The 13258-nt window shown below is 36.4% G+C and overlaps 1 protein-coding gene across 1 annotated transcript in view; it reads right to left on the bottom strand.

The window, feature by feature from the left end:
* LOC140163111 (sideroflexin-2-like) overlaps window positions 1–13195 on the bottom strand; it is a 34216-nt gene extending 21021 nt beyond the window's left edge. Inside the window, exons 1-2 of the mRNA XM_072186488.1 lie at window positions 13131–13195; window positions 1869–2110 (exon numbers count right to left, since the gene is read on the bottom strand). Coding sequence (XP_072042589.1) covers window positions 1869–2056 — 188 coding nt within the window. The 5' untranslated portion in view covers window positions 2057–2110; window positions 13131–13195. The remainder of the gene's footprint in view (window positions 1–1868; window positions 2111–13130) is intronic.
* Between the last annotated feature and the right edge of the window lie 63 nt (window positions 13196–13258).

Here is a 13258-nt window from a genome sequence, read left to right as displayed (position 1 = left end):
CTTGCTCACACAGAGGGCAGGATTTACCAAATGAATTCTTAGCTTTCAATTTAGGCATCGGTCTACGCTGACTACTAGTGCGCATGCTGCGAGCAGCATCGTTTGAGCTCAGCTCATCCAGGAGCGAATCCAGAGCTTGAGAAATTTCGGCTTTGATAGAAGCCAAGGTGCGGATCTTAGCTCTGTACCGTGCCGCTGCTTTACTAATCGGGGCAGATCAGGGTTTATAAGACGCAACCACGTTAACACTACAAAGTTTTCGAGTGTAGGCGTAATCTCCTCATCTTCATCGATGACTTGGTCATGGTGACTGATGCCGCCTCCTTCACGCATGAGGTTGTCTTCGGTGAATGCTACTAGACGCTGGTACAAGTCCTCTGGCCGTTCATCAGGGCCAAGGGTAATATTGTTGAACTCTAGGAAGTGGCCACCTGTTGTTTGGAAGCCAAAATGGAGACGGATGGCTTGCCATATCTTTTTCAGGCTGGTGCAGCTTTTGAGTATTGTATTTCGTGAGATAATTGGACAATAGTTGGCTATTTGTCCAAGCATAAGCTCCAATGCAGCATTTTTCTGGACTGCTGTTTTCCTTTGGGCTTCCTGTATGTCCTCACCATCGTTAGTGAGACCTCGAAGAGGGAAGTTTTTGACTTTTGCCCCATACCGCTCCTTCAACCAAGTAGGGAGAAAAGCTTGGGTCTAATGACAGTGTATACTGGAGGTTATGTTTCCAGCTTTCAAATGAGTTTATTGTTTCGTTCTTTGTTAGAGGCCATTGCTTGGGCAAGCACGATGTGTTGTGGCCATTGCTGATTGTTTTACACTCGTGTATGTGAACCAGAATAAAAGCTAATATGCAGCCTTGCAGGCTTAAGCTTACTGTTTTAAGCTTACTGGTCGCTCACAGTCTTGTGAAAGATCACACAATTAGGGTTCAAGATGACCACCAATTTCATCAGGAAGGTCAGCTGAGAGACTTCAGAGATGACTGGTTTGAATCCAAGCTGTCACCACGCCAATAAAAGGATTAGGGATTAATCTAATGTGATAATCACAACCAGGCACATGTAGCTTCCACGAGTGCAGAGACAGAGAGAGAGAGCCCCTCCAGGCTCAGTGCACCTTAAGGGCACACAACTATGAATCAACTGGCGCAGTGTAATACACATAACCATGCATAATTCGCAAACGCAAAATCGGAAGCAACTCGAATTTTGGGAATAAGCTTTTTTCGTGAATATCTACTGAAAAAATGTCAAAAAAAAGGATGCTAGGATCACAAAATCCTCCTTTAATGTAGCAGTCAAGATAACTCATAACAGATAATAAGGCCAGAAAAATATTGTATGATTGTCCAATGTCCATAGATCCATTCCAAGGGGTTAGGGTCGGTCAGTCAAGATTTTTTTAGGTCATAGCCAAAACATATTTTCTATATACTCTTAGTTGGTCATGATATGCTGGTGTTTGCTTGTACCCATCCACTACCAGGGCCGGATTTACCATACATGTAGGGCTAGATGAGCCCAGGCCCAGGGCCCCCCAAATAGCCTTGTGTAGTGTACATCTTCCATTTTAGACGAAAAACACCATATTTTGGGCAAAAATAGGGTACAAAAATGTGCGCGCATCGCACACACTGACCTGTATGTATAGCAATATACAGCTTCAAATTGAGCTAAAATAGTCTAAAATTACAAATTTTTCACACGCTTCACACACAAATGTCCTGGAAAAATCTAAAAACTTGGCCACTTGAGTGCACATGTCTTCCTCACGGTGCGTTGGGGGCCTCCAAATTTTGGCCTGGCCCAGGGCCCCCAAAAAGGTAAATCCGGCCCTGTCCACTACCCTGCCACAACACTTACTTGTAATTTGTGACTAATCCTTTAGCATCTTCAAGCTGTTTGTCACTGCAAACACTAAGCCTCATATCAGTGATGTTCAAGAAATGCTTGAATCTGCCGGTAAATGTTGACTGGTCCCACCGAGGCACCCCAAGATCCAGTCGATTTGACGGCGAGGAAGCATTAGACATGGCTTCCGTCTCTGCCATAGTGGGATAAATACTATAACAGCCGACTCTTGGTTTCAACTACACTGGACAGCACTATGAGGAAAAGAAAAATTATTGCAAAATGTACATCAAGTCTACCTTAATTGGTCCAAAGCAAAGTGTGTGGAAACAAAAATTCAAAACTGTTAGTACTGGGGGTGTTTTACACACCCAAATTTGTAAATACACACCCAGTATTTACCCACATGGCCTATACTTTGTATACAAATCTTAAATTTACACACCCATTTTTTTTAAATTTACACACCCAAACCTTCAAATCCTGCCGAAGACCCTGACCGAAGGCATACAACTAATTAAAGCAGAACCGATAATCTGATATCAGATTGGCCCAATGTATGGTCATGAATGTCACAACTTGGTATTAAAAAAGTTACACTTGCAAACTTGGACGCAAACTTTGACTTTCAGCACATCCGCTTGACGAAAGGGCATTTTGAGGGGCTCAGTGTGTTAAAAGTAAAGCAGATGCGATGCACTGATGCAGTGGTTTGGATGCCAGTATCTGAAAATATATGGGTAAAAGTTACCAAAGGTAGAGATTTGTAGCTTCATTATACCCCTTCCATTATAAAATTATGAGGTACTGAAAACACAACTTTTCAACAACACAACACACGAGAGCAAAATAGGGGGGTCCGGAAATTTCCAGAGGTCATAGCGTAAAAACGACATGGACTATAAGTTCAGTGCTGTACGGTGCAAAACCTGATTGAGGAGCCAATGGCTCCTAACTTTATAAATTTAGGCGCCCAAATTTTGCTCCCAGATAAAAAATCTGAGGTGCCAACCCGAACAGCCACGTCGTTGAATGTTCATAGCTGCTGTACTCTGATCAACATATTCCCAATTCCCATTGAGCGCTACATACTTCATACGTACGCAGCATGTACTTTACAGTGTAGTCCTATATGGTCATTTTCACGGTAAAGGGTGTAACTTTGGATTTTTAACATTTTGATCCGTAGTTTTCTAATAAAGCCACAGAATTCCATGATTTTTGGCCACATAAGTCATCTAGTTAGCAGCTACCTTGGGTAGCATAATCATCTTCGGGAGTTACTGCGTTCAGTTTTAGCAGGCTTAAATGTACCTAATATTGCCATTTTGAAAAACTGTAAAAACAGTAACATTTTGTAAAACCCTGTGTTTTCTTCAGTTAGTTCATGGATAATTTTTCTTATCCTGAAAGTACGGTCATATGTTCAGTAAACACTGCCACATTAGATTTAATTGTGAACAGCCCTGTATTTTTGAGAACCGGACTTGATATTTGTCGTTTCGAGGCTTCATTTTCCGTTAACAATTGTTAACAAACTTTGTGGGTATAGCTTTGGTTCATAATTCTTGGTTATTTCTTCACTTCTTCTTGATTCATAACAGTTGATATCTTAACTTGAAATGGGTAACAAAAATTAGTTGATTTGCAAGCTTTTAAAATTTTTATAAAATCTTGACTTCAAAGAGCCGATTTTCCGTTAACTTTTTGAAGCCTCCGAAACAAACTGTTCAGCAAGCTTGGGCAAATATAAATAAAAGAGCTCATCCAATCTATTTATCAAAATGTAGCAAAGTAGATCCTCAAGTCACTTGTTTTTAAATCATGGAGATATATATCACCGTTTGAAAATGGGACCCAATACAGACTTTCCGTTAACAATTGAAGCCTCCGAAACAAATGAAGCCTCCGAAACAACAGTAAACTTAATTATCATCTATGCATATCTAAATTGGTATGTTCCATATTGATATCTGCATTGTAATTGTTGCATGATATGTGCAGAATGTCATAAATTTAAAAAAAAATTGATATTATGGTTAATGCTTGAAAAATATACTGATATCCAAGAAAGCCCGTTTCGGAGGCTTCACATGCAAATAACACCATACTTAACAAATGGGTGAAAAAATTATCATGTTATAAATCTGCAATATCTGCCGCATAGAATCATTGATTCAATACACACAAGAAAATAACAGCTTAGATGATCCCAACAGTGTTGTTTTCAAAAAACTACTTCTGCCATGTTTAACCATTGTAAACATGAAGCCTCCGAAACAAAAAAAATGACTTGCTGTGATAATTTAATTTTTGTCACAACTGAAATTCAATACTTAGAAGCAAAGCATGAAAATTGGTAATTGTGATATTTTATACCTATTTTTTCATGTCAACTTGTAGTAGTTAGCCAAATATTTTACTTTTATGATCACCTGTGTTGTTAACTGAAGCCTCCGAAACACAAATCGCTTGAATTGCCAATTCTAAAAATAACTCCAATTTCTGTGAAACTTGGCTGGGAGGTTCCTTTCATCAAGTAGTATTTGTACATGAAGTTAGACATTTAAATTATTTTAGGAACCCAATTAAAACTTAAAAAATATGTTTAAGGTTGGGAAATTTCCATTGCAAATGACCCTTGATGTTAAAAATTTTCAAAATTGCAATTACAAACATAGCAAAACATGGTATAAAATTTAACTTATATCTGTTGACTTACTTTGGAATGGGATTTCACATGTATTCCAGCTTTCATGTCATAATTTTCTGAGCTTATGTAAAATACATTTTTTCTTAGATTTTAACCAAAATGTTATGGAAATGTCAAATTTTTATCAGAAATCAAAAGGTTTAAGCCTTGAAACACTATTTTACTGGAATTTAAGTTGCTTCTATGCATGATTACAGTAAACAGAAACATATTTAAGTGGTTTGAAATTTTGACCCTAAAAATCAAAAGTTACACCCTTTACCGTGAAAATGACCATATGTGACCATCCATCTCAAACCGCTCGTAAAGTCGGCAAATTGAATTTCGAGTTACAGTCCAAAATATGCATAAAGCTTGTATCAAAATGTACCTAATAATTGTCCTACAAGTTTCTCATTTCAGTCCAGTCAAATACCAATCTTTAATCCTATTGTTGAAGAGGATAATAAGCTTATACTTATAGTAAACAGCTTTAGTCTTTGTTTGCTTTGCCTAAATCCTGTTCAAGTGGTGGGTTAACCAACAATTAACAATGAGAGGACATTCCTGAACCTCGTTGACTTGGGGATGATTTGAAGTGACCGCCAATTATGACCATTTGATATTTAATACCAGCAATATATATAGAAAAAGAGATATATTGAAGCATCAAAATAATGTGCCTTTTTACTGAAGGAGCAAAGTTTAACAAGCCATAACTCCGCTTCTGGATATCGTTTGAAGTCAAATGATATATCATTGTAAAGCTTATGATATATATTTTCTAAACACGGAAGAAAACAAAATTGATCAGGGGCCGACTTTACGAGCGTTTCGATGTGGATGGTCACATATGTTTTCCAGGAAGTCCCCATTGAGACATCATGATAAATGCATATATTCATAGCATACATTCGTACTCTTGAATGCTACATTACATACATGTTTTGTTTTTGCGATTAAAGCTTCAGCAGTTGGTCGCCATTGGTGCCAGGGATTGAATATTTAGTCGTCATCAGCAAAAATCTAGTCGCCAATGCTCCTAAAATGGTCGCACCGTGCAGCACTGATCAAGTTGCCGTGTTCGATGCATTCATTGTGACCAAAATGAAACACTTTAATGAAGTAACATCAAATTCTGAAGGGTCACCAGCCAACTTTTCAGAAATTTGGTTCACTGAGTTGGCATGGAATGACTTGTTTTTTATATGAACTTTTTTTTTTTACCATCATCCTCAAGTTTCTGGTGTCCAAATTTCAATTTTTTGTATTTCCCTATGGGGATTACACAGTTAAGCCACTTACTGTGATGTGAGCTACTGTGGTTGAGTGACTTTTGAGTTGAAGGGAGCCCTCTATAATATAAAGCAATCAATGTGGACATTGGTCATTGCTACCTTAGCTATAGAGCTTGTTGAAGATCTCAAGTGTTTACCAAGAACTTCCTAACAATAACATGTCTTTTCATTAAAACAGGGGACCGTTTACAAACACTTGTTAGGGGGGCCTGATGCAAAAAAATTTAATCGCAAAAATTTTTTGGCCCCCCCCCCTTACAGATCTCAAAAATTTCAGGCCCCCCACAGCGTCATTTAAATCCTGTGTAGAGTTTTGGAAGTGCATGCTAGGCCTACAGCCTTTTGCAAAGATCCTTCACAGTTTTTATCCCACCACGTACGCTCGCGTAAATTCACGCCTGCGTCACACGATTGATCAATGAATGAGCTGCTAATGTGATGATGACGTGATTTAACTAGCCAACAGAACCCAACTTCATGTTTACGCCATAAACTGTGCCAAAATAAAAACTGTGAAGAAATTTTGCAAAAGTAGGCAGGCTCACATCACACACTATAGGTGGCGCTATTCGTCCATAGGGAAGTGGAATGTGCATACGGTCCAAAAATTACTTTACTGTGGGGCTCAATGGAAAAATTCACTAAAAATTAATTTTGACAACCAAAACCTAAGTTAGGTATGCCAGGTGAATTCAAATTTGCCATCAAACTGCATCATTTTATATATCAAATTAAAGCCCTTGAGTAAAGAAAACCAAAACTGAAAACCTTTTTTTCATAGCACTTTCCGTAGCAATTAAGTTACATCTTGTCAAAGATTGACTTTCATCAAAAAGATTCAGCCAGCAAAATTCCAAAAAAAAGCATTTCGGTGGTAGCATCTTTTTTAATGGAACTGCTATCAAAATCCTATCCCTCTAAAATTCCATGTGCAAGTGACTTATCACCATAAAAAATCATATATTTGGGTTAAGTGAAGTATAGACAACATAATATGTAGGTTTCCTTGACTGGCCAGTTCTTTTATATTTCTATGTAAATATATATATGTAAATTGTGTTCTAGGCGAATTTGGCTGACTAGCAAATGGCCTGTGTCTTGAAGTGGTGTTCCTTTGCGTTTGTTAGTAAATTTATAGGATCGCGCATCATTTTGCATTGAAACATTCATAACTTCCTAATTATAGATCCTATCATAGCAAAAGTAAACATTTTCTGAATGGAAAAAGTCCAATCTTTCCAAAAATGGCATCTAATTTTCAGTAGGGGTAAGTCTAAATCAGGTAAAAATCCAAATATGCATGAAATAGTTGTCAAAAAGTAGCACCTCCTCAAAAACATGTAACATCCAAACCATACATTTGTAGCACCTATCTAAAAAACAACCTTATTGGTGCAAAGTAGAGGCAATAGCCAACCCACAAATGTATACTTTGATAGGGTTACCCCTACTTGATGGTCTTTTTTGATACACAGAATGACACATTACAAAATTTTCCATCAAAATTTGAGGAAAATACAAATACTTGAATTGCTAAAAGAGCCTTTTTATACTAAAATCTTAGTGTATTCTTAAAAACATTAATACATTTGTAAAGTGCAAGCAACAACCATCCTAAAAATGTTTACTTTGATAAGGTTACACCTAAATAGGGTACCATACTTTCTGTGGTGTGATGTCACAGTACACCGAAACATGCCGACATAAAAGACGTAAATTTTGTTCAGTTTTAAAAAATTTAAAAAAATGAACTAATCTCTTGTGTTGACTTCAAACATGTAAAAACTACAGGTATCATGGGTATTAACCACAAGTTTAAATCACTTCAGATTCTTTCTAGCAATACTTTTGGGCTCTATTGCTTGTATACTATCCAGAAAGGTTGCATGTTTCGGGCTCTGTGTTGTTTTTATCCAGAGAGGTTGCGTCATCAACCAAGCCCTACCAAATTCACCTGAATTTTTATTATTACTCTTGACACTCTTTAATAGCTCACATGCAGTGAGCAATTATAAAAAATATAATCATTTATAATATAAATGTGTGCATATTATTTTAAATGTTCAATTTTAAAATTCCAATAGGTCTATTGTGAATGAGGCTGAGCAAATGTTAAATTTTGGTCTGTAGCATTTATTTATTTATTTACTTACTTATTTATTTATTTCATATTTATTAATTAATTAATTAGATAATTAATTAATTAAATTAATTAATTATAAAAAAAAATAAGGCCTGTTAAAATCAATTACAATTGATTTGAAATGGCAGTTAAAAAAAACCTGATTGTCTTCAGATTTCGGTGTCCCAAGATCTGTGTTAATTTAAAATTAATTAATTATATTAAATAACTAATTAATTAATTAATTAATTAATTAAAATTAATTAATTACAAAACAAATAGATCTTTAGTATAAAAGTAGAGATTTAAAGATTTCATTCATTGTTGCAATGTAGAAAACCATGATGAACTGGTGAATGCTTGTTTCTCCCATAGACTTTACATGGTGCCGTATCCCAATTTTGCACCACCAGGCATACTTAAAATTAATTAAATCTTATTTATTTCAAATCTCAGAACATCAAATTTGGCACCAAATTAAAGAGTACATTCTAGGCCTTTAGGCAGTATCTTATTTAAAGACTTTATTCATTGTTGTAATAGAAAAACCTTGATGAGCAGAGTGCTCATTTCTCCCATAGACTTTACATGGTGCCGTATCCCAATTCCGTATCCCAATTGCATCACCCTGCGTCTTCGTTTACTTAATTACTTACAACTTTTTAATTAAAAACCTCAGAATATTATGTTTGGTATCAAATTAAGGAGTACACTAAAGGCTTTAAAATGAATGCAAATTTGATGGCATTAGAAATGATTAAAGGTGCTTGCTTAATTACAAATAAGTCATTTTTTACTAAAATATGAAACAACACCACCTTATTGAGAACACCAGTTCACGACGCACGGCCAAATGTGTTACCGTAATCATGGAAGTAATAGCTTACTTCCGCGTTTTGGGTCAAGCTGGGAGAAAAAAATCCCACGTCGACCCAAAATAGCGTATCGCACACGATAGACCACCTAAGTTATCGTAAATCGGTTTCTCCCAGGTCGACCGTAAATTTTGGGTTGCCACATTCGGCCCGCAAACGCCCAGGATTTTAGCCAGGTCGACCCACGACAAGCATGCAAATAGCATGAATAGGCCTACATGTACCGACCATGGTGATATAGGCCTACACATGTGACGAGTATAAACCATTGTACAGCGTTCATAACTTTTGCAAGCGCCGGTGAGGCTTCTACGCGATATCAGTTTGTCTTGGCATCTAAATTATTTATTATTAAAATATTCTTGTTTTAGTTTGCAAAATACAGAGTCAAATTTAAGGAGATTTATATATAGTCATACTTCCAAGTTTTCTAATTGAATTTGCGTCAATGTACACACATGATATAAAGCTTAAGCTTACATCCAAGTACACATTGACGGTACAACTCGTCAGCTCATACAGCATTCTACATGTATGTTTCTTTGAGAAAAAGAAAGTAATAAATTATGAGAAGAGGTCACATAGGCCTATAGGATCAAATAATCCAACAAAGAATCACCCTGCCTGTGTGCCTGACACAGGTAGGGCTACATGTTTTATACTTTATTATTTATATTTGGTCCACAACAACAACCATCACGAATGGAGTGCCAATTTCTATTAGCCTAAGCTGTCTTTCGATCAACAAGAGCTGAGTCTCCCAGCTTGACCAATTCGGCCTTACTTCCATGCCGTAATTAAGGTTTGCCTGGCATACCTACCTAGAAGTGATGTTGACTTACGTTGGTACGGACTACTGGCATAATACTGGATTCATAAACTATCACATAGTGCAATCTATGTTCCACCAAGTCGACACTCGTTAAAACGCAAAAGCAATTTGTGTGAAAATCAAGACCATCAAAAACAGCTTTCTTATAGTACAGTAAAGAATAGGAGGTCATCTGGGGTCACATACATTGTACATGTGCCTGCTGTCACAATTTCACACACAAAATTTTGGACAATTTGGTGACACTTTTTTTGTCTACCTAAAAACTTCAAAAGTATGCACTAGAATAGCAGAAACATGATTGACCCCAATAGGTAATTTGATTCTCTTTCAAATGAAAGAACTTTTAGCTAAAAATATTGATTTGAACTTCAAAATTTTATGAATCCCTAGAGCCAAAGTAACAAATTCTCAATCAGGAGAGGATGTACCTTCTGCGTCAGTGTACTTTTCATAGAATAACACGATCGCACGACCTGCATGACCAAACCTTGACCTTGCCTAGCAACGACCGTGTCAGTGTGATTGGTCAATTCTCAAAAGTTGTGTATGCGCCGTAAGCACCGGTATTTGCGTAGTACGCTCGACGCAAATAACTGTGCGTTCCCAAGTTGGCTCTCATGATCGAGAATTTAATATTTTGGCTGTAGCAAAAGGCCATGTGTTTTGAACTGGTACACTGATAGCCTGGAGCCGTGACATTGGCGCTAAATTTTCATACGTTCTTGCCAATTTTAGTTCACATCATGATACCCTATATAGGTAAATTACATATCAAATTAAAGCTATTGATGAGCTCTTTAAAATGGTACCTTAGGTTTGCACATACCATGTAAACTTCTAAAGTTAGGACTGTTAAAGTAATAAAATGACAGGGTGGAGCCGTGGCTCCCACACGGTGGCTCCCACACGTCAAAATTTAGAATGGGATTCTCCTAATTTACCAATAGCTTGTTACCTACCTGAAATGATTTAACTCAGCTAATTTAACTTTCATTTCATCATTGGCATGTGCATTATTAAAGATAACTGTATAATGTAGGCCTATACAATCAGTTTATTAAAGTTTAGAGGTTGGAAGTTGATGGAGCCCTGGAGCAGAATTACGACTGTTGCCTTGCAGAAAGGCAAAATGTTCATACCACAAAATTGGTAAAATCATGTTGTATGTGTTCTAGTTGGTGAAATTATTAATTAATACTTTTTATTATAAGTGCAATTGAAAAATACTTTTGCTTGTCCCTACAGTAAGTTAAAACAATTAAGTTTTAATTTTTTGGGCTGGAGCCTAAAATGCGAAGAAAAAGAAGGACAAAAGTGCTGAGCAAAATTTGCAATAAAAAATCAAATCTGAACTGAACACTCCGGAATTATTTTGGCAAAAAATCACAACAGAGTGAATGTGACACTGACCTAGGCCTACATGTAGTTTACCATGTGTAAGATCAATAATGCCACCATCACAGGCTATGTGGAACCCTTTTGTTCCGTCATATTTGGAACCCGGGATTTGGAACAGATACTGAAGAATCCGATGATGACAATATGGGCATTTCTGAGGAATTGACATATATAGAGACAATGATTCGCTTAAACTTAATTTGGAAAGACTCTGTTGTAGCACTAAAGCCATCATCAGAGTGTAACAGAGAATATTTTCTCTTTCATGTTACATCTGATGGTGTCATCACTCATCATTTGAACTAACTGAAACTCCATGTTTCAGAATATGGACACACCTAATTTCCCGGTGCAAAAGTTATTGAAGGCTATTGGCTCTATACTATAAAACCACCAGAGAATTAAGATTGCTTTTATAAGAAACTTATGAAAGAAACCATAGTGCCCAAGGAAAGTGTTCTTTATGTAGGTGTGGATTTACAAGACAGAGGAAATTCACCAGAGTTGTACCTTCTGAAGTCCGTAGATGAATGCGAGATCAATCAGATCATGTGTTCCATTTCCGTGTAACATACTAGATTCTCTCTTTAAACTGCCCCATTATTACAAAGGTAATTAGACTTAGAGATTGTTAAATTTTCCTTTATCAATCAGTTAGAAAACATTGTACATGTGTTTTTGTGCAAAATTGTGTCTTGTAACATAAATTGTAATTACATGTATTTGTGCATGCATTATCAATATCATTAAGAGTTTGAACAAAAATTTGTACATTTTTATGCGTTCCGACAAAATGTTCGCGCCATGGAAAATCTATAGCAGGTAGCATAGTAAAAGTACACATTTTCTGAAAGCTCTAGCTCTATAGAGCTCAAATATAATGTTCTTTTTGATGTGGGGTATAAGATAAAAACAAAAAAATCACACAAAATTCAGAAAAATTTTCATGAAAAATCTCACTTTCTTCTTGCAATATCTCCCTAACCATTAGTCCCCCATAAAAAACAATGTCATTTTTGGATTCCTTGTGAAATTTCCTTGCAGAATATGTATACTTTTCCTGTAGTAGCATACACAATACTGAAATAATTAGTTTCAAATGAAAATTGGCGTATTTCTCGGAACAGAAAAAGTGAACTTTTCATGTCACGCGAAAATCTACCAGTTCAAAACGCGTGGCCAAAAGATATTATCATAATAATTATGACTACCGTATGTGTTATTTATTTTAGTTTTACTTGATCTAGGTATGCTAGGTGAATTCAAATTTGCCATCAAACTGCATCATTTTACATATCAAATTAAAGCCCTTGAGTAAAGAAAGCCAAAACTGAAAACATTTGTGTCATAGCACTTTCCGTAACAAAGTTACATCTTGTCAAAGATTGACTTTCATCAAAAAGATTCTGCTAGCAAAATTCCCCAAAACGGCATTTAGGGGTGTTTCTAGATCTTAGTCTCATGGTGATAGCAGCTTTTTTTAATGGAACTGCTATCAAAATCCCTCCAAAATTCCATGTGCGACTTGATTATCACCATAAAAAATCATATATTTGGGTCAATTGAAGTATAGAAAACATATTTATGTAGGTTTCCTTCACCGACCTATTCTTGAAAAAAAATCAAATTTCTATGTAAAATATGCATTGTGTTTGGGCCCCGATCTCGCGAATTTCGCTGACTAGCAAATGTGTTTTAAAACTAAGGTTTGCCTGGGATACCGAACTGATCTTACTTGGCCTAAATTATTTGTCAATCTCTATTTTTATTCGTCTGCAGTTTTGCTTCCAAAACAGCTCATTGAACCTGGACTGGTCACTGGACATACATGTAAACATTTGATTTGTAAATTTGTCATGATTGTAAAACATTTTTTGAATTCACGCTTTCATGCTTTTTCCCCTATTCATCAATAACTGATGGCAACCTGGACTGGACAAAAAACATTTCACACCTTTTTATCCCCTATTCATGCGGGCGGGAATCCTTCTATTGTCACATTTGTGGACGTTGTAATCTAATAAATTTCCTCATTTTTTAAATTTTAAGCTTACCGATGTTTATGCCACGATTGTAAGCCGATCGAAATTTATCATGCTGTGCGTTGACCCGTAAATAGGGTCAAAAGTCAAAGGTCACAAAGCAAGAGCAACATTGGTGCCCGTTGTCTAAAAGCTCCACA

Source organism: Amphiura filiformis, chromosome 10 (assembly GCF_039555335.1).
Source record: "Amphiura filiformis chromosome 10, Afil_fr2py, whole genome shotgun sequence".
In the NCBI taxonomy this organism is placed as follows: domain Eukaryota; kingdom Metazoa; phylum Echinodermata; class Ophiuroidea; order Amphilepidida; family Amphiuridae; genus Amphiura; species Amphiura filiformis.
Note: the sequence above shows the minus strand (reverse complement) of the source record. Positions and strands in the feature narration are given on the sequence as shown.